Below are 23,508 nucleotides of genomic sequence, written 5' to 3' on the forward strand. Positions count from 1 at the left end.
AAAAAGTCTCCGTCGGAGACTCTTTACCGAGATCGTAGTTGCCGGGTGTCAGACTGACACCCCGTAACAACGATCGCCGCGATGCGCGCCCCCGGGGGCGCGCAGCGGCTCATAATCCTGATCACGTCATATGACGTCCGGTTAGGATTATGAAACCACTTTGCCGCCATCTATTTGTAATAGGGCGGGCGGCAAGTGGTTAAAAATGTGTCTCATTACCAAGGTGTTTCACAAAAAACATTTAATGATGCGTAAAAGCAAAGAGCTCTCTCAAGACCTTTACAACCTTATTGTTGGAAAACATACTGATGGCATTGGTTACAGAAGGATTTCTAAACTGAGTGTTCCACTGAGCACTGTTGGGGCAATAACCTGGAAGTGGAAAGAACATCATTTCCCCATAAACCGGTCACGACCAGGTGCTCCTCCCAAGATGTCTGAGGAGTGAAATTATTTATTAGAAGAGTTGTCCACAAGCCAAGGACCACTTGTGGAGAGCTTCAGAAAGACCTGCAATTAGCAGGTACAATGGTTTCAAAGAAAACAATAAGTAATGCACTCAAGCACCATGGCCTGTATGCATGCTCCCATTGCAAGACTCCATTGCTGAAGAAAAAACATGTTGAAGCTCCTTTGTTTGCTGCACAAAATTTAGACAAGCCTGTGAATTACTGGGAGAATTTTTTTGTATGTATGGATTGCATGGGTGAAGATTTCATGTCAACCCCACCTTTAGGAATATAGTTACCTAGAAAAATGGTGACATGTTCAATACTTATGTTGCCCACTGTATTGTCAAAGTGAGTGGAGACATAGTAAGAAACGGTCCTTTAGGGCGGGACAACAATTTATCCTATTGGATGTAGAGCTACAGTAGGTGCCGCCGATTGTTTTTCCAGCTCAATCCTGTCACGCTGGTTCTCTGCGACAGGCTTTTCTAACCATCGCGATCCTGTCACGCTTGTTCTCGCGCTGGCTGCAATAGGAAAATGTCCGGGGCTGAAGTGGTTAAAATGTTTTTTATTTTATAATTAACAGCAGAGACCAAATTGACCAGTGATCATTATCTATATTTTTGGAGATGTGTGAAATTTCTACTTTTCTTACCACTCTAAAATTGCTACTCCAGTCCTAAGCTGTCAGCAGGAGATTTGCAGATCACTTAAACTTGTTGCTGTCAGCAAAGATCAGTGTTTCTCAACTCCAGTCCTCAGGGCGCCCCAACAGGTCATGTTTTCAGGCTTTCTGTTATTTTGCACGGGTGATTTGATCAGTTTCACTGCCTTAGTAATTACCACAGCTGTTTCATCTGAGGGAAATCCTTAAAACATGACCTGTTGGGGCACCTTGAGGACTGGAGTTGAGAAACACTGGCATAGAGAAGCAAAAGATAAGTTACTGGGAGTAATAGACTCAGAACTTAAACCTATGGTATGTTTGAAACAGAGGTATAGAAGAATAATTCCTGCCTTTCAAGATGGTTTCCAAGTCAAGTATTTATCACTCTTTTGTTCAGGTTTTACATTTGCTTCCTATAGTTGAGTGACTATAGTTACAAGACACAAGTCCATCCAGTTAAACCAATAGAAGGGGGGGGGGGGGATAAAATCCTATACCCAAGGTTGATCCAGAAAAACTCCAATAAAGCATGATCCAATTTTCTGCAGCAGGGGAAATTCCTTCCTGATCTCCCAAGAGGATGTTCCCTGGATCAATTTTATCTATTAATATTAGTATAGATGTGTTTTATTCATATACATGTCTATGATCTAAAAGGAAATTCATTTTATGAATTTCCACATTGAATTTCAATTATTTCTAAACTACTTCTATTAATTTGAAGTTTATAAACTTTGAGACGATCCCCACACATTTACTTCTTTGAATTTTGTGTCACATATTCACTAAGCTCTGTGAATATGCACTGCTGTGTCACAGAATTCACAGAGCCTGCCTTGTGAACTGCACAAGTGCTGAGAGGCATTTCAAGATGCAGAGTCAATACTGGAATCACGGCTTGCAGACAGCAAGGTACCTTGCAATATATTTGAAATTCAAAAATACACAGGACAAACTGCAAAGCATGCAGTGAATCCAGAAATGTATGCATGAAAGGCAGTTTTTCAAATAAGGTCATATAAAATTATCAGTAGTAACTGTTTGCATTGCTACTAAAATGATAGTGTTAAAAAATGATAGTGTATGCTGTTACTATAAAACTCCTTTACCCTTCAGTAAAAATCTGAATGTTTATCTGTACTATACAAAAAAAAAAAAAAAAAAAAGTTTTTCTAATGTCATATTTTTTAAAGCAGTTGTTTGACCTGTGAGATTCATTATGAAGGCAATTTTTTTTTTAATTCACAATTTTGGAGATTACTTATCTACCTAACTAAATGAACATTGAACGTCTTTGACTGTGATATCTACCATAAAATAATAAAAAAATGAGTTTTAGGCTAGCACATTAGGCAGCTAATAGAAAATATTCTTAGCATGTCTGTTTTAGCTACATGACATTATTCTGTAATTAAAGCGGAGGTCCGCCAAAAAAAATAAATATATATATATATATATATATATATATATATATTAAAAGCCAGCAGCTACAAATACTGCAGCTGACTTTTTATATATGGACACTTACCTGTCCAGGGAGCCCACAATGTCGGCAGCCGAAGCCGGTCTGTCTGTCCGCTCCCGGATGCTGTCTCCTCGGTGAGGGAATCAGGAAGTGAAGCCATGCTACTTCACTTCCTGGTTCCCTACTGCACACGCGTGAGTCACGCTGCATGTCCTCACTGTTCCCTGCGGTCTTCTGGGACCTGTGTGTCTCCCAGAAGACAGCGGGGGAAGGACAGAGTAGGCACTGGAAGTGGCGTAGGTCACCGCAGTGATCTATGCCAGAAAGTGGGAGCAAATACCTGTATTAGACATGTATCTGCTCCCCCCCCCCCCCCCGAAAGGTGCCAAATGTGACAACAGAGTGGGGGGGGGATACCAAAAAGTGGAAGTTCCATTTTTGGGTGGAACTCCACTTTAACCACTTGATGTCCAGAGCAAGTTTTTACATTTTTCACATACATATTAACCATTTCATCCCTGGACCATTTTGCTGGCCAAAGACCAGACCACTTTTTGTGATTTGGCACTGTGTCGTTTTAACTGACAATTGCGTGGTCATGCGACATGGCTCTCAAACAAAATTGATGTCCTTTTTTTCCCCACATATAGAGCTTTCTTTTGGTGGTATTTGATCACCCCTGCGGTTTTAATTTTTTGAGCTATAAACAAAAATAGAGTGACAATTTTGAAAAAACGCATTGTTTTTTACTTTTTGTTATAATATCCCCCAAAAATATATAAAAAAACATTTTTTTCCCTCAGTTTAGGGTGATACGTATTCTTCTACATATTTTTGGTAAAAAAATCGCAATACGTTTTATGACATTTTTATTAATAATTTTTTTTTACTAGTAATGGCGGCGATCAGCGATTTTTATTGTGACTGTGACATTATGGCAGACACATCGGACATTTTTGACACATTTTTAGGACCATTGTCATTTATACAGCAATCACTGCTACACAAATGCATTGATTCCTGTGTAAATTACACTGGCAGTAAAGGGGTTAACCAGGGGTGGTAGTGTAGGGGTTAAGTGTTCCTAGGGGTGTGTTAGTAACTGTGGGGGGCTGGGCTTTCTTTTAGTGAACACTGATCTCTGCTCCAATCACATGGAGCAGAGATAAGCATCACTTGTTGCTAGGCAAAACGGGGAGATGCTTTTACAATGGCATCTCCCAGTTCAGCCGCCCCGTGAGACGATCGCGGGTATGCCCCCGGCGATCTAGTCCGTGGGACGAACGCGCCGGCGCGCTCGCGATGGCAGGGTGGCATTTAAGTTTGGACGTACCTGTTCGCCAATATGCGTGCCCGTGCCATTCTGCCGACGTACATCAACATGCGCCGGTCGGGAAGTGGTTAAATCTGCATTTTTTTGATACCCAAAACCCCTAAACAGTTACATACTTTCTGAAAGCAGAGACATGGAAAAAAATGGTGACTGTTGCGATATATGTGTAAATGTTTATCAAATCTATATTTTTAAGAGAAAATTCACTAAAATGAAGCTTGGTGCACACATACACAGTATGAAACACTTTTTTTGTGAAATGTAAAAGTTGGAGTTGTGCCGAGTAGATGCCAAATATGTCAACCCTTAAAATTGAGTGCTTATGTAAATTTATAAAAAATGATGTACCCTAAATTGTCCATAAGTGATGAGCTTCATCCAATGTGACATGCACCATGCATACAACATGCATACAACATGCTTTGTACAATCAGACTTCATCCAGGGGGATAGGAGGATAGTATCCTCCTATCCCCCCTGGATGACATCCCAATGGACGAAACATGTCAGGTTTAGCTACAGCGCTGACGGAATCATACCTGCTAAGGTGATGACTGTGCTGATTTATCTACTTCCCTGATTTTATCTGCCTTGTCTTCTTCTGCGGAGTTTTCTGGGAGCCCTGTTTCTGTGTCCTGAAGTATGCCATCCATCCCAGCAGGGATCTCTCCTAAAAAAAAAAAAAAAAAAAAAAAGTGCAGCCAGGCCTCCATATCTGAGGTCTTACCTATCAGTAAGTAGTCTGTGGGTTGGGAAAGCACCTGGGTGTGGAGGGACATAAGGTTACATAGGAAGATTCGACCAATATACACATTTACTTCAAGATTTTTCTTGCACCGTTCACTTTTTATTTGACTGATTTTGCACCATGCATTTCATTTAATTATCATCTTTAGACACCTTTTAATTACATAAATTTATGATTTTTATGCAATATCCCTATGCTAATGGGTTGTATTATCAATGTATTGGCACTTTCACAGCACACCACAATTATTTTATTTTATTTTTTTGTATACTGGCAAGATCACCAGGTAAAAATAAAGGAAAAAAACTTAAAAACGAAACTGTGTAACACAATATAACAATAAAAAAGGAGCTGTGAATATAAAGTGTGCATTGTAGCAAATACGCACCACTGTAAAAAGTGACCAGATGTATGACAAATAGATTTGTCAATCCTGCCACTATCCAAAATAAATTTGAAAGCTCAGTGGTTCCACCATGTATGAAATGTGCTCCAGTGCTCAAATAAAGATTAGTCCAACTTGCAACAGTTTAAATAAACTTCTTAAGAAAATTCACTTTCTCCACCATGAGTAAACAACTTTAGTCAGAAAATTAGGTAATGCCAGGGCACTTCAGGCTGGCCCCTTTTGCAGGTATAGCTATAAAAAAAACATTGAAAATAAGCACTTATACTGCTTAAAAATTCAGTAATGCTGACTGCCTAAGGATTAACTGCTGTTCAGGGACTCTGGGCTTCAGCAAAATGGGAGCCTCCAGCAAGAACAGGAGCAATGCTGGAGGCAATCTACAGCAGACACTCATTTTGGTAGCATAATTATTACTATGGAATGTATGTTTCTTGCCAAAGAACATTATTTTCATCAAGTCGTTCGGTGTAAAGTTTACTTGTCTTTCTTCCGTGAATGAAAAGTGCTCCAGTGCTAAAATAAAGATTAGTCCATCCTGCAACAGTTTAAGCACTTGACCTCAGGAAGATGTCCCCCCCCCCCCTTCCTGGCACGGCCATCTTTTGCAATAGGGCACTGCATAACTTTAACAATTGCGTGGTTGTGCGACACTGTACCCCAATAAAATGTCCTTTTTTTCCTCCACAAATAGAGCTTCATTTTGGTGGAATTTGATCACTGCTGCATTTTTATTTTTTTGTGCTATAAACAAAAAAAAATCGATAACTGAAAAAAATATATATATTTTAATTCTGCTATAAAACATATCCAATGACCAAATGTAAAAAAATCAAATTTGTTCATAAAGTTAGATCAATATATATTCTGCTACATATTTTTGTTAAAAAATGAACTGAATAAGCGTATATTGGTTTGCACAACAAACTATGTTTTTTGTTTGTTATTAACTAGTAATGGTGGAGATCAGCGACTTATAGCTAGACTGCAATATTGCTGCAAACAATCGGACACTAACTGGCACTTTTGACACTTTTTTGCGAAGCAGTGACACTATTACAGTGGTTAGTGCTAAAAAAATATACACTATATTAAGGCAAGGGGTTAAATATGTGCCTAGCTGGTGTTTGTAGGTGGAGGTGGAGGTGCTTGTACTGCTTTGCAGGAACACAAGATCCATGTCTTCCCTCCTGACAGAACTGCAAAATGCTGTGTTTACATAGGCAGACTGCCATTCTACCTGTGTACCGAGTGATTGGGGGGTGCCAACAGTCGCAGAGTCTGCAGTACCCACCCATCAGCTCCCACCGATACAGGATCCTGCACACAGCGGCCACCTTGTAGCAGTAAACTGCTATAGGACTGTCAGTGCTTTTTGGTCTGGAATGGACTAAAGGGCACACCTGGCATGGAAAGAGACTGTCACTGTGACTCAGCAGGGAACGTGTCGGTGTTGAGGTGTCATCATCATCTGTGCTGCTGCACAATGCTGTCTGTGTCACTGTGAGAGTCCATTTTAGGTGTGTGTGCGCCTGCCCATTTTAATTTCTTGCCCTCCTGAGACCTGTCCCTGAGCTAATCACTATATCAAAATAACTGCATGGTGTAATGAGCAGTAAAAAAACGCAGCCTGGGAAAAACAACCATATCCACATGAATCCCCTTTCTACTCCTTACACCCACGAGACACTGAGGGACACCTGCACACACATACTACCCAAACCAGCCAAATGAGTCACCAGACAATTCACACAAACCTACAATTTTAAGTGCACATACCACAACTCAGTCTAAATCGCCTGTCCCAGACGTTGCTAGTAGCAGTCCCCACATGGTAAGATGTCTTTTCAAACTAGCCATTAGAGAATACATTTACCTTTACCGTGAAAGAGCAACAACACACTCCTGCTAAAATTAGCTGTTCTCTCCAATCCCTAATCCCCCAAAAAACATTAAATTCTGTGATTCCTGCTCCAACTTGCATCTAATTGATACCAACATGTTTAAGCCGGGGGTTCACACTTATGCGGACACCACATGTGATTCGGATAGGAAACACACCACGTTCTAGAGCGGCAGGATTAATCGAGATAAGATCGCAATCTCGATTCACCCCCACCCCCCCCCCCCCCCACGATCTCCAGGCTTGATGACCCGCAATTTTATTATATCCCCGCTGGTTCCACGTATCCAGCATTGAACGTAAATGGCGGATATTGGACTTGATGTCAGCATCAGGAACTGATGTCAGTCATCGAGGAGCGTGATGCGCCATGCCGCTGGATGTCATGATGCCTGGGCGTAGGCGGTACAGTGGCCAGGAAATGAACACGCACAGCAGTGAGTGCGCACTGTGTGAGACTGAGTGTGCACGCCACGGATCTGATTTCCAATTCCAACACGTGAGCGAGCTTCCTTCCTTCCACCACTAACTGTTACTGTACAACATACTTGGAACATCAACATATATACATATATTATGAACACCAAACGGCATGACCACAGTGAGTCCGCTTCCTCCAGGCCTGGCTTGCAGCAGATGACAGTCATGGCTATTAAAGTGGGGCATGTGAGCCTGTGATTGAGCTGAGTGAGGGGTGGACCACTGTCCCTTTTTATGAATATTACCAGTCTGAATCAGCTTTCCCATATTATGAATATTACCACCATAAAACAGTTTTTTGAGAAGCATGCTAGCATACTAGCTCATTATGCCTGTGCCCTACAGCAGTGGTTCTCAACTCCAGTCTTCAGGGCCCACCAACAGGTCAGATTTTAAGTATTACCTTGGGGAGATTCAGACTAGAATACTGAAATCACTAAGCAGAAAGTGATATCACCTGTTATGTATTTCAGTTATCTTGCAAACCGGGCCTGTTAGAGCCGGTTAACACAGGGGCAACATGACTTTCAACACGACTTTTGGAGGCAACTTGGACACGACTTGGGGCAACTTACAACACGACTTTAAGTTGCCCCGGGCTAGGCGACTTTTGCTGTGGCCAATTGGAGAATTAGAATTGTACCCCATACTCATTCACATAGGGTGGGGGGCCGGGATCCGGGGGCCCCCTTTTTAAAGTGGGCTCACGGATTCCGATAAGCCCCCCGCCCGCAGACCCCGACAACCAATGGCCAGGGTTGTCGGGAAGAGGCCCTTGTCCTCATCAACATGGGGACAAGGTGCTTTGGGGTGGGGGGGCCACGCACCATGTTGAGGGCACGCGGCCTGGTACGGCTCAGGAGGGGGGGGGGGGCGCTTGCTCGTCCCCACCCCCTTTCCTGTCCGGCCGGGTAGCGTGCTCGGATAAGGGTCTGGTATGGATCTGGGGGGGACCCCCACGCCGTTTTTTCGCCGTAGGGGGTTCCCCTTAAAATCCATACCAGACCTAAGGGCCTGTTATGCTCTCGGAGGGGGAACCAACGCCAAATTTTTTAAATACATTTGCCGTGGAGTTCCCCCTTGAGAGCTGATAATTCTGTGAGAGTCGTCTCCGTATAGAGGGAGATCCGACTTGGAGGTGACCTCCATTGAAATCAATGGGTACCAGTCACCTACAAGTCAGATAGAAGTAGTACAGGAACCTTTTCTGAAGTCGGAGCGACTTCAGTAGTGTGCATTAAGATGGCTCTCATTCACTTACATTGATTTTTACATGTAGCTCGACTAGGGGTGACCTGAAGTCAGATCTGAGTCGCCCCTGTGTTAACCGGCTCTTAGTGGGTCCTGAGGACAGGAGTTGAGAAACCACTGCCTTACAGGATTTTTTTTTTTTGTGTTTTTTTTTTTTCATGTGCGTGTATACAACCACTTTAAGAAACTAGGTTTTTTACTTTATTTGTACCATCAGTGCACACAACTCAGTTTTACATGACTGCTGCTTGCAGAATATGGGCACAGTGGGGTTGATTTACTAAAACAAAAGAAAGTGCAAAATCTGGTGCAGCTGTGCATAGTAGCCAATCGGCTTCTAACTTCAGCTTGTTCAATTAAGCTTTGACCAAAAAAAAAAATGGAAGCTGTTTGGTGGCTATGCAGTGCTGCACCAGGTTTTGCACTCTCCAGTTTTAGAAAATCAAAAAAGAGTGTGTATGTTCTTTCTGCAGACTGAATGTGAACAAAATTCCCACAGAATTCTAGTTGTCAAGATCCTATGATATGCCTTTGGATGTTGGGTAACATGACAGTTCTATATGTAAGGTTTGTGACTAGAAATAACCAGAGTGTAGAGCAGTGTAGGTTTGTTTTGATTCTCCAGCTGCCTACTTGCGATGCGCAAGAAATCATTTGCATATATTATCTGAGCTTTTCATTACGCCATGGCGTGCAAGTAGTAGCATTCATTGTAAGCACATGCTCTCTGATTACTTGTGTTTATTCCTGCTACATGAGAGAAATATTGTGTATGACAACATGTTTATGCCTGCATGTCTATCAGTGTACATTTGTGTCTGTACATATGTATACAGCTGTTTGTGTATATAGATATTGGAAATTATTAATGTAAGCAACCTATTGTCTGACCTCAGATTGCGTCATTGTTACATTGGTTGAAAAATGACACAAGTCCATCTAGTTAAAAAAAATAAAAATACAATCCCATATACACAATCCTTCACCCACCGTTAATCGAGAGGAAGGAGAAAAACCCCCATCAAAGCATGCTCCAATTTGCTACAGCAGGGAAAAAAATTATTTCATTCATTGACGGACACAGCACCATAATCTTGACCTTAGGGTTAGATGGCCATCACTAGGCAGAACATAGAAAAAACAAGCACAGTACCGCCCAGGGGGTGGTCCTACTGGCAGTAACTGCCCACTCTGCTCCCAGCATCTCAGTTTTTTTTCTAGTCTAGGGGAAGGACCTGGCTCCCTGTGAGGACCAGTGGTTCTTTGAAAATTTTACTTTTTTCTTCCTGTGATCTGCAACCAACGGCCAGGCTGGGTGACAGGCTGGATAATATAGATCCTGGTAGTCTCCCCAGCCTGGCCATCAAGTGCGCACAGACCTTAGCTCCACGCTGGGTCGGCCGCGAGAGGCCCCATTCTGGTCTGGGGCTGCCGGCGAGCTTTATGCTCCGGAGTACACATATGACCGGGCTACTGTTGTCTGAGTCAGTGTTGCCATGGTCGACAGCCACTCCATACTATGTGGGAGATGGGTCTGTCTGTGGAGTTTGTCCAGCAGGCCCTGCAGGAGGGGTAAGTATGGCTCTGCTTGTTTAGGCAGGTTGGAGCAGCTAGGCACTCCCTGGGGGGTCAATTAGGGGGGTTTCTCTCTCCCTTTCCTCTCTCCCTGCCTCTTTCCCTTCTCCCCTTCTGAGGGGTGCTGCGTGGTTGGGCGTAGGGGATGTGTGGCACTTACCTGGCCCGGGGGTCCTCCGGGTGGTCTCTGGGTGCCTCTTGGGGAACCGCGGCCATTTTCCCGGAGCCGCAACCATTTTCTTTGGAGCACGGCAGCCATTTCCCCTGTGCTTTTAAGCACTTTTGTCTGAGGTGGCCGTGGCCATTTTTAAGCTGACACCCTCGGAGGAAGAAGAGGAAGAGCATCACAGTTTTCAGACCCAGAGAGCTGGTAAGCGTGCTGGGAAAACTTTTGTTTGTTCCATGACAAGGTCACCCAATGAAGGACCCCACCGGATGAAAACAGAAGAGGGCGTCCACCTTCTGTGATACCCCAACCAGATTCTGGCGCCGGGCAGGTGAACATGTGACAACTTTCCAGTACTGAACACATCTGAAGGTACGAGTGTCTGAGCCACAAGATTATTAAAAGCAAACCACTTACACCTACCGGATTATCACCCGTCCTTAACCCCTTCCATACCGGACCAATTCATTCATTCCCCTCCTACAGCATTGAGTGGAGAGTGGTGCACGGGAGGGGAGGATCTGTGATTGACTGAGCCATTTCCATATTGTGGATGATACAGGATCGGAGGGCCAGTTTAACAGCGTGAGAGCCCATATACCGCATTTTTACATCTGTTGTGACTCTCTGTAACGGGGGTCATATCTGTCTGGTAACGAGCCAATCTCTATATATCTGGTGGTGGAGATAACATGGCTTACACTTTTGAAGAGTTTCATTGGAATTCAGCATTTCTCACTTTATCATGGGTTGCTGGCTACTCAAGATGGACACTAGTTATTAATATTATTTATCAGCAGTATTATTAATTTTGGTTTATATGTCTATTTAAATGTTTATTTAGATGTGGGAATCACAAATATTTGTTATGTATTAATTGGACCCTGCCCTTGGAGGTTTGGCTGTCATAACACTGAATGTGGTTTTTTGATTATTTTTTATTTGACGATTGGTGATATTAAGCACAAGGTTGAATTTGTGATTTATACATATATTTATGTTTTATAATAAACATTCCTAGTCCAACAAGGTGCCCACTGAGGGACAAAAGCGCCCCTGGTATCGCCTGCTAAAGCCTGTGAACAAATCAGCTACCACATGAAGGTTCGCTTCCGTCCGACTTTCGGGTGGGGGGTCCGCCAGACAGGTTTTTTTTCCCTCCAACCTTCATCTCCTTCCGTCTCATCGGGAGGCCCTGTTTGGGGGCGTTACAGGACTTGCTACTGCGGGGGATGATAGGGCCTGTACCGACATCGGAAAGGTTTCAGGGATTCTACTCCAATCTGTTTATAATCCTGAAGAAGGAAGGGGTCCATCTGGTCTTGGATCTTAAGGCCCTCAATTGTTTTATGAAGGTTCGGAGGTTCAGGATGGAATCGGTTCGTTCCGTGGTCACTGCACTTAATCAGGGGGATTTCCAGACGTCCCTGGACATCAAGAACGCATACTTGCATGTCCCCATATGTGGCATTGCTGAGACAATGAGGGATCGTTATCGTGGGGTACCTGGAGGATCTCTTCCTGAGAGCAGCCTTGGCCTCAGATCTGAGGGAGGATGTGGCGTTCACCATGCAGACTCTTCAAGAGTTTGGCTGGGTGTTGAATCTTCAGAAGTCAGTGTTGCTGCCGACCCAGCATCTGGAGTACTTGGGGTTGATTCTGGACTCCTCAAAGGCGAGAGTCTTTCTTCCTACAGGCAAGCTGCAGACTTTCCACTCAGTGGTTCGGTCACTGATGTCTTGCAGGTGGTCGTCGCTGCATTTTTGCATGCGATTTCTGGGCCTCATGGTAGCCACTTGCAGAAAGATCCTGTCCAAATGGGACAAATCTCCAACATCCCTGGATTGTCAAATCCAGCCAGGGCCTTGCTTCTCTGGTGGCTGAAGTCCCCGGCCCTTTGGTCCAGAAAATCGTTCCTTCCTCACCATTGGACGGTGATCACAACGGATAGCAGCCTGATTGGCTGGGGGGAATTTTGGACATCCAGTCGGCCCAGGGTCACTGGACACAGGAGGAATCCCCTCCGTCGATCAATGTTCTGGAGCTGCGGGCGATCAGACAGTGCCACTCCACATGATCGCAGAGGCTGCAGGGTCATCCGATCAGGTTTAATTCGGACAATGCTACGATGGGGGCTTATGTCAATCATCAGGGAGGGATAAGGAGCTCGGCAGCAGCGCTGGAGGTCTCCCACATCCTGCAGTGGGTAGAGCAGCACATGGCGGCTTTGTCAGCCGTTTACATTCCAGGCACAGAAAACTGGAAGGCGGACTACCACAGTCGTCAGTTGCTGGACCAGAGGGAATGGTCACTGCATCCAGAAGTGTTACGGCTCATTTTCCTAAGGTGGGGCATGCCTGATGTGGATCTCCTGGCTTCTCGGTTCAATCGGAAGGTGCAGATGTTTGTGGCCAGGTCAAGGAATCCCTGGGTGGATGCGTCAGACGCGTTGGTGGCCCCATGGGGGCATTATCGATTCATGCCTTTCCTCCCTCTCGGGCTCCTCCCTCATCTGCTGCGCAGAGTGGAGGCCAAGGGGATTCTGATTGCCCCAGACTGGCCCCGGTACGCCGATATAGTACGAATGGTGGCGGATGTTTACTTGGCCGGTGCAAGAGGACCTTCTGTCTCAAGGTCCGATACTCCACCCTGCTTTACCATCTCTGGCTTTAACAGCATGGCTGTTAAAAGCCAGGTGCTGAGAGACTGAGGGCTGTCGGTTTCAGTAATTTCCACAATGCTGAGGGCTCGAAAGTCTTCTTCTCTGAAGATTTATCATCGCACCTTGAAGTCTTGCATCTCCCTGTGTGAGGCGATTGGGTGGCATCCGCGTTCATATTCAGTTTCCAAGATCCTGCTGTTTCTGCAGCGTGGAGTGGATCAGAAGCTTGCATTGAGCACCATTAAGGGGCAGATATCAGCTCTGGCTATCTTATACAGCAGCCCCTGGCGACTCACTCGTTGGTACGTACATTTGTTCAGAGGGTTCGGCATGTGGGTCCTCCGGTACGCCCACTGCTGCCTCTGTGGAATCTGAATCTGGTGCTCTCGGTGCTCCAGAAACCACCATTTGAGAACATTAGGGAGATGCCTTTACTAACACTCTCTCAGAAAGTAGTATTTCTAGTGGCGATTACATCCGCAAGGCGTGCCTCTGAGTTGGCGGCTTTGTCATGCAGTGCATGTGGTCCTGGCTCTGCTGGTGTATCTGTCTGCTATGGCTCCTTTCCAGAGGCGGATTCTCTGTTTGTCCCAGTGGTTGGTTCGAAGAAGGGCCTGGCGTTCTCATCGGCCACCATTTCTCAGTGGATCAGACAGATTGTTGTTCAAGCTTATGCCATAAAGGCCTCCTTTTCCTGCTATCAAGGCAATTGGTTCTTCCTGCGCCTTCCGGTATCATGCGTCCATTTCCCAGTTGTGTAAGGCAGCTACCTGGTCGTCAGTACACACTTTCACCAAATTTTACAAGGTTGATGTGGGCTCATCTTCGGGTTCATGCTTTGGCCGCAAGGTTTTGAAGCAATCTACTGAGCTTACTACACATGTTACACATGTTAAAGCCTTTTTTAAGTATTCTACATAAAGCCTTACAATTACTGCAAAAATATTTTCAGTTTTATAACAGAGAATGTGTTTCACAGTTATGCCCCATACACACAGTGAATTCCGACGCACAAAGTGCCACGCATGCTTAGAAAAAATTCAGAGACGAAAGCTATTGGCTACTGGCCTCATTATAGTCCCGTCATACGTGGTTTACTTCACCTCGTTCTGAACGATTGGATTTTCCAACAACTTTGTGCGACCGTGTGTATGCAAGCCAAATTTTCGGACAAAATCTGGGAAACAAATCCGATGGATTTTGTGGTCGGAATGTCCGACCGTGTGTATGGGGCATTACAGATTTTTTGTATACTGTATTTCAAGGGTATATTATTCAGTGATGTACAAAAGGAAGTTCTTTTTTTTTCTTTTTAAGATCGTCACACGGTGCTGTTTAATGTGTACATATTAGTGGTATATTTTATCCTTTGTCACCTAGACGCAGGGTCAGAAAGCACAAGGGATTTTGATTGGTAGGTTTTAGAAATGAGTACCCAACATGTGCTAATGTTTCAATCATATTAAACCAGTCTGAGATAAAAAAAAAATCTGTAGTTGGGCTTTGCCTGTGTGAGTGAGACCTTACAGATGCACACAAACCTCAAGATCTCCAAGCTACGGCCCTTCAGATGTTGTGGAACTACGCGTCCCATGAGGCATACAATTCTGACATTCCGAGACATGACTAGACATGATGGAAATTATAGTTCTTGAACAACTGGACGGCCGTAGTTTTGGAGGCCCCTGCTCAAGACGATAGAATATTTAAAAAAATTAAACTCTTTACTTTCTTTACACACAAGATGGAGAGCAAACAAGTAAAAGGTTTGAGCCAGCAACTCTAGTCCATATAGCGATTTTAATGGTTAGTTACATGAAGTGACAAGCAAAACACTGACACTACTAAGGCTGCTGCTGAAACGCATCAGCTGTTTTACTTGTTATTTATGTAACCAACCATTAAAATCACTATATGGACTACAGAGTTGCTGGCTCAGTCCTTTTACTTGTTTGTGTTGTGTGTAAGGACACACTGAGCCTGAGCACCTGACAGAGGATCTTGCAAATTGAACTGGGAGTTCCCCGTTGTGTGCGCTCTCTCTCTTCAAACTTATAGAGAGCAAACACTTTGGGATATATTTTCAAAGCAGTAAATTTGACATTTGCTGCAGGTGAATTCACTACTTTATAAGGCCCTTTCCTTTGTCCAAGTTTATATTTTGTGCATTTACACTTTTATTGTACTTAACCCTTTCCTGTCCTCAGCATCCTCCTCAACCTTATATATTAAATACAAAAATGGTGCAGCGCAAATAAAGTCCAATAATGATCACATATTATTGTGTAGCAGCATGGAATATATAGGAAGAAACACCACGTAGTGAGGAAAATCTTCTCTTGTGTGTGATCAATCCTCCCACCAGTATTAATATATTCTTACCAGCTGGGATGGACCACTGAATACTCAAATGGTCAAACAGGCAGATTCGCACATGTGGTATGTAAGGATCAAACTGCTGCGCTCCCAAGTTATGGACAAGGCAATCTCCAATTATGATCCTCCAGAAGCCTCAATCATCAGCTATGACCAACTTCAGGTATATGCATTGATATGTATCTCATAATGTCAATCCAGATGTAGATATGCAGAAAATGGCTCCAATATGGAAAAAAACCCAGCCAGAGGAATTCAAAATAAAAAATATCAAATAAAAAACGATCTAAGTGTAGCAAAATGGAAGATCGTTTTATTTAAATTCAATGAAATTAAAAATTGATGATAATAAATAGCAGTCCAAAAATAATACATATGCTGTGTACAATGTCCATATAGTAGTAGCTTAAACCGCCACAAGATGCCACTGTGGCGGTATAGACAGCAAGGCACACTGCAAAACTAGAGAGTGGATGACGTCCGCAGGTAGCTCCTCCCCGTACGTTACGTCCGATTGGGACTTTGCCAGCGGTGGGTGGAGCTAACGGCATCACCCTTTGTGTATATATAACAGTCTGGTTGCGATGGAGAGCCTAGTGGGATTGGATGGCAGCATAACAAAACACTGCTGTTTCTCATATGGGGACACAGGGAAGCCTGTGTAAAATTCAGATAAAACACAATGCTTCATTCACATTACTTTATACCGGAACAAAACGGGCAATAATAGCATCAATGGCTTAGTATAAAAACCCCCACTATAAAATGGCATAATATAAAGAATGAGAGTTATATATAAAAAAATATTAATATATTAAAAAATCATTTGGGACATTACACCCGCGGTCTATTTGCAGAAAAACTTAGCATAAATCACATACAATCATAAAATTAATACCCAAAATACAGAAAAAAAAAACTATTAACACATAAGAATAATTACTTATCAGAAAGAAAACAATTCAAATCAAAGTCAACGTTTAATCCTCTAGGGGTAAGAACCCGAGTCTCATGAATCCAGAAAGATTCACGTTGACTTAAAGCATGAATAAAATTACCCCCCCCCCCCCCCCCTCCAGTGCTTCTTAACTTTTTTCAAACCCCAAAATTTAAGACATCGGGGGTCCCTATTAATACACAAAGGGTGACGCCGATAGCTCCACCCACTGCTGACAAAGTCCCAATAGGATGTAACGTACGTACGGAGGATGGACCTACCTGTGGACATCACCCGCTGTCTAGTTTTGCAGTGTGCCTTTCTGTCTATACCGCCACAGTGGCATCTTGTGGTGGTTTAAGCTACTACTATACGGACATTGTACACAGCATATGTATTATTTTTCGACTGCTATTTATTATAAATTTTAAATTTCATTGAATTTAAATAAAACGATCTTCCATTTTGCTACACTTAGATCGTTTTTTTTTGCTTAATATTTTTTATATTGAATTCCTCTGGCTGGGGCTTTTTCCATATTGGAGCCATTTTCTGCATATCTACATTTGGATTGACATTATGGGATACATATAAACGCATATACCTGAAGTTGGTCATAGCTGATGATTGAGGCTACTGGAGGATCATAATTGGAGATTGCCTTGTCCATGACTTGGTGTAGCAGTTTGATCCTTACATACCACATGTGCGAATCTGCCTGTGTGACCATTTGAGTATTCAGTGGTCCATCCCAGCTGGTAAGAATATATTAATACTGGTGGGAGAATTGGTCACACACAAGAGAAGATTTTCCTCACTATGTGGTGTTTCTTCCTATATATTCCATGCTGCTACACAATAATACGTGATCATTATTGGACTTTATTTGCGCTGCACCATTTTTGTATTTTATTGTTATATTGAGGTGTTTGTGTTTTGGTCCTTTGGGTGTTCAGCTTGCAATTTTTTATTCTATTTGTATATGTGTGCACTGATTGTTTTTTTCATTTAATATCAGCCTTATATATACCTGTTCGAATCCAGAAAGATATCACTAATTGGATCACATAGGCAATAAGCAAAATATTCACCCATGAATGTGCTCTGCACTCTCCCTTCTCTGCTAAAGAAAAAACTTTTAAAACAATTAAAAACAACTTTACAGCCAGCAACTATTGATACAATAAACATCCTGCACGGTGTTATGTAATATATAGTACAGCTTACAGAATAGTGAGATTAGGAACGGATGCAGGCATCAGGACTGTGGTATGTGCAACATAGGATATAAGGACGTAACGTATGGCTACTTGGGACTGGTTTTGGTTTCCTGCATTTTGCATGCATTTGAAAGCAATTCTCTTGACCCAGCTTTCCACAAATGAAGTGAATTTGTAGTCTAATGGCCAAATAGTCTTCCATTGAATAGTGACCGTGAGGTTAAGCTGTTTCCCCTTTTTTATTATGGCACTTGACTTGGTGGCTAAATTTTTACTTCTATGGCAGGACATATCCTGGACCGATGACACTGTGGCAAGCTGTTTAAGTGCTGGCATAGTCTTTCAGGACCTGGGACAGTTAAGAGGCATGTATTTATCATGTCACATGATATACCAGAAAAGGAGTACTGATGATTTCAGACAAAGCCAGTGAAGACTGCTTTAACCACTACAGCCCCGGACCAATAAACACCTTAAGGACCAGAGGTCTTTTTCCAATTTCGCACTGCGCTGCTTTAACTGGTAATTGCGCGGTCATGCAATATTGCACTCAAACGAAATTTGCGTCCTTTTCTTCCCACAAATAGAGCTTTCTTTTGATGGTATTTGATTGCCTCTGCGATTTTTATTTTTTGCGATATAAATGGAAAAAGAGCGAAAAATTTTGAAAAAAAAAAGATATTTTCTTCTTTTTTTATAAGAAAAATCGAATAAACTAAATTTTAGTCATACATTGAGGGCAAAATGTATTCAGCCACATGTCTTTAGTAAAAAAAATGTCAAGCGTATATTTTTTGGTTTGCGCAAAAGTTATAGCGTCTACAAACTAGAGTACATTTTCTGGAATTTACACAGCTTTTAATTTATGACTGCCTATCTCATTTCTTGAGGTGCTAAAATTGCAGGGCAGTACAAACCCCCCCCCCCAAATGACCCCATTTTGGAAAGTAGACACCCCAAGGAAATTGCTGATGGGTATGTTGAGCCCATTGAATATTTATTTTTTTGTCCTAAGGGATTGAATAATGACCAAAAAAAATAAAAAGTTTACAAAAAGTTGTCACTAAATGATATATTGCTCACGCATGCCATAGTTATATGTGGAATTGCACCCCAAAATATATTCCGCTACTTCTCCCGAGTATGGGGATACCACATGTTTGGGACTTTTTGGGAGTCTAGTCGCGCACGGGACCCCGAAAACCAATCACCACCTTCATGGTTTTCTAAGGGTGCAAATTTTTGATTTCACTCCTCACTACCTATCACAGTTTCGAAGGCCATAAAATGCCAAAATAGCACAAAACCCCCCAAAATGACCCCATTTTGGAAAGTAGACACCCCAAGCTATTTACTGAGAGGCATGTTGAGTCCATGGAATATTTAATATTTTGCCACAAGTTGCGGGAATATTACAAACTTTTTTTTTTTTTTGCACAAAGTTGTCACTAAATGATATATTGCTCACACATGCTATGGGCATATGTGAAATGCCACCCCAAAATACATTCTGCTGCTTCTCCTGAGTACAGGGATACCACATGTGTGGGACTTTTTGGGAGCCTAGCCACATACGGGACCCTGAAATCCAAGCACCGCCTTCAGGATTTCTAAGGGCATACATTTTTTATTTTACTCCTCACTACCTATCACTACCTATCACAGTTTTGAAGGCCATAAAATGCCAAGATGGCACAAAACCCCCCCAAATGACCCCATTTTGGAAAGTAGACACCCCAAGCTATTTGCTGAGGGCCATGTTGAGACCATTGAATATTTTTTTTGTCCCAAGGGATTGAATAAAGACAAAAAATAAAAAAAAATTTTTTTTTTACAAAAAGTTGTCACTAAATTATATATTGCTCACACATGCCATGGTTATATGTGGAATTGCATCATACCACATACCACATGTGTGGGACTTTTTGGGAGTATAGTCGTGCACGGCACCCCAAAAACCAATCACCACTTTCAGGATTTCTAAGGGTTACCCTCCTCACTACCTATCACAGTTTCGAAGGCCATAAAATGCCAAAATAGCACAAAACCCCCCAAAATGACCCCATTTTGGAAAGTAGACACCCCAAGCTATTTACTGAGAGGCATGTTGAGTCCATGGAATATTTTATATTTTGCCACAAGTTGCGGGAATATTACAAACTTTTTTTTTTTTGCACAAAGTTGTCACTAAATGATATATTGCTCACACATGCTATGGGCATAAGTCAAATTACACCCCAAAATAAATTCCTCTGCTTCTCCCGAGTACGGGGATACCACATGTGGGGGACTTTTTGGGAGCCTAGCCACGTACGGGACCCCGAAAACCAAGCACTGCCTTCCGGATTTAAATATAAAATGCTACCAAAAAAACTGTTAGCGATCGCAGGGATCAGGCCTGACTCTGCGATCGCTGCAGTTATGTGTTTAGTGTTTTGTAAGTGACAGTGATCGATCGATACTGCACTTGGGTGGGCTGGGCAGAGGGGCAAAACGCAGGTGCTAGCAGGTATCTGGGCTGATCCCGCTAACAATGCGTTTTTTTGGAACCCTAAACTAGTATAGATCTGATCAGATCAGATATTGATCTGTTCAGATTCTATACCACTACGCGAGGTTTATGCTTTGCGTGTGGGTGTTAGCGGTACTGGCACTAACCTAGCACTGCCTGGGGCGACGCAGACCCTGACCCTAAAACCTAATTGATATCACCCGCCGGGTGATCAGGGGGTTAAACCTTTATTGGGTAATAAATGGTGGGTGCCCTGATGCTATAAAAAGCAAACTAACCAGAGTCACCCGTAACACTTATACGGTGATCAGTGGTGAAAGGGTTAATTAGGGGCAATCAGGGGGTTCAAATTTTTATTAGGAAGTATATGGGGGTCCCTGGCGCTATATAAAAACCTGACGGGGAACCTAAATAACTAACTGGCTAACCAGCGTCACCAGTGACACTTATACTGTGATCGCAGGTGAAAGGGTTAACTAGGGGCAATCAGGGGGTTAAAACCATTATTGGGTAGTATATGGGGGTACCTAACGCTATAAAAACCTGGCGGTGAACCTAAAAAAAAACTAGCTACCTAGCGACAGTAGCGACACTAATGCCGCGATCAGAAAAATGATCGCTTAGTGACACTGGCAAAAGGGGGTGAAAGGGTTAACTAGGGGCAATCAGGGGGTTAAAACCATTATTGGGTAGTATATCGGGGTACCTAGCGCTATAAAAACCTGGCGGTGAACCTTAAAAAATAACTAGCTACCTAGCGACACTAATGCAGCGATCAGAAAAATGATCGCTTAGTGACACTGGCAAAAGGGGGTGAAAGGGTTAACTAGGGGCAGTCAGGGGGTTAAAACCATTATTGGGTAGTATATCGGGGTACCTAGCGCTATAAAAACCTGGCGGTGAACCTAAAAAAAAAACTAGCTACCTAGCGACAGTAGCGACACTAATGCAGCGATCAGAAAAATGATCGCTTAGTGACCCTGGCAAAAAGGGGGGAAAGGGTTAACTAGGGGCAATCGGGGTTAAAACCATTATTGGGTAGTATATCGGGGTACCTAGCGCTATAAAAACCTGGCGGTGAACCTTAAAAAATAACTAGCTACCTAGCGATACTAGCGACACTAATGCAGCGATCAGAAAAACGATCGCTTAGTGACACTGGCCAAAGGGGGTGAAAGGGTTAACTAGGGGCAATCAGGGGGTTAAAACCATTATTGGGTAGTATATCGGGGTACCTAGCGCTATAAAAACTAGGCGGTGAACCTAAAAAAATAACTAGCTACCTAGCGACAGTAGCGACACTAATGCAGCGATCAGAAAAATGATCGCTTAGTGACACTGGCAAAAGGGGGTGAAAGGGTTAACTAGGGGCAATAAGGGGGTTAAAACCATTATTGGGTAGTATATCGGGGTACCTAGCGATATAAAAACCTGGCGGGGACCCTAAAAAAATAACTAGCTACCTAGCGACAGTAGCGACACTAATGCAGCGATCAGAAAAATGATCGCTTAGTGACACTGGCAAAAGGGGGTGAAAGGGTTAACTCTAGGAGCAATCAGGGGGTTAAATCTTAATTGTGGGGTGATAGGGGGCTACCCTGGACTTAACTAACTGCCCTGACAGTTTTTACTGATACAACTGACACTGAATGCAGTGATCAGTAAAGAAATGATCAATGCAATCAGTGACACTGTGACTGGGGGGGGGGGGGGGGGTTTGTGTGCCTGTGTGTACCTACATGTCAGTGTAGTGTTGGTGCACACTTACTTTTAGTCTTCTCCTCGTAGTCCGGTCAGAAAGACCGCCCCGAGGAGAATGACATCACTTCCTCCTTCCTGTGTAAACAATACACAGTGGGAGGAAGCTTCGCATTGGCCAGGAGCGATCCAGAGGGGGTGGCCAGAAACCAACGGCCATCCCCTCATCACGGATCGCTCCTGGAGCGAACCGGACCGCCGTATCCAGCGGGAGGGGGTCCGATTGGACCCCCCCACCCGCTGGAAGGCAGGCACGTACATGTCCGTGCTTGTGCCTGCCTGTGCCATTGCGATGACGTACAATGGCAATACGGCGGTCCTTAAGTGGTTAATGCCCACAGTTCAAAGTTGCTGTTGATTGGGTTTTAATGCCCTTTAAGACACATGGTACCTGGCTTAATTATGGCTACACTTTTTTTTTTCATAACCTTCAACCTCGACATTTTTTTTTTTTTTATAACTGTGAGTTTAGGTGTGCTTTAACCTTTTGATGTCAGCAGATGTTGAGGTTTTCTACATTTATTTAAAAAAAAGTTAATAAAAAACTGGATGGAGATACATGTCAAATAGTGGGGATTACTCCCTGTAAATCTGTCGCGCATAATGTATTTTATAGCTGTAAAGGAAAGGCTTTGAGTTCAGCACAACTGCCACTTTGGAATTCTATTTCTTCCAGTTAGCCAGTAAAAAAGGTTGAGCAGCTCATTGATAAATACTTTGTCAAAGTAGAAATCCCCCTTTATAAAAAGAAAGTTTTCTATGGACTCAATTGCATTGTCACAAGTCTATAAATGGGTAACTCCTTAAAACATATATTACAAACCTGCAGCAGTTACGGTATGTAAAAAAATGTGAGATATTGCAATAGGCCTGAAACATTCCTAGAGACATGAAGGCCTGGATCTGAAAGTGTTCATCACATAAACAATAATAAATATGATAACATCAGGATCATGAATGCAATTATAATCATTATACGGTAAATAAATCATTATGTAATCATAAAGAAGTTTCCAGTCATCTTAACAATGTGCCTAGCTATAGAGACAATATTATGAAACCTGATAGATAGCCCATGTAATCATATATGTTAATTGTTGGAAATTATGGATTCCCAGTATGATTTAACATTACATTTTAGAATCACAGACTTTACAGTTTTGTTAAAACTGATATTTATTCTCTAGACGGCCAAAGGGTTATTCATTCTGGTGCAAATGGTTAGACAACCTTAGTATCAGCTTTAAGTTATTCGGCCAGAAAATGTTATTTTGTGGTAAAAAGCATGATGTAAACATAAAATATGGCCACATACTTTGTGTCTTTAGTATACAATTTGATTAAATTACTTGGAGCAAATTTACTTAGCTGTTTATATCATGATTCATTTTTCAGTATTGATTTCCAGAAGAATAACCCAGTGCACAAGCTAACAGAAGAAGAATTGCTGGCTTTTACATCAGTAAGTACTTTTTTTTTTTTATTGGGGCTTTTTTTATTTTTATTTTTTAGAAAGGACTGGTAGCGAATTGTAACAATCATAAGTTCTTTAATCCAAGTATATCTTCATATAACACAATGAACTGACACAGGAGGA

The 23,508-nt window shown here is 42.8% G+C and overlaps 1 protein-coding gene across 1 annotated transcript in view; it reads left to right on the top strand.

Moving 5' to 3' along the window:
* The window catches only part of TTC27 (tetratricopeptide repeat domain 27), a 626,083-nt gene that overhangs the window by 350,658 nt on the left and 251,917 nt on the right, over positions 1-23,508 (top strand). Inside the window, exon 10 of the mRNA XM_077486426.1 lies at positions 23,307-23,373. Within this exon, the coding sequence (XP_077342552.1) occupies positions 23,307-23,373 (67 nt within the window). The remainder of the gene's footprint in view (positions 1-23,306; positions 23,374-23,508) is intronic.

Source organism: Lithobates pipiens, unplaced genomic scaffold, assembly GCF_037356315.1.
Source record: "Lithobates pipiens isolate NorthernLeopardFrog02 unplaced genomic scaffold, aLitPip1_a1.2 Scaffold_18, whole genome shotgun sequence".
NCBI lineage: Eukaryota > Metazoa > Chordata > Amphibia > Anura > Ranidae > Lithobates > Lithobates pipiens.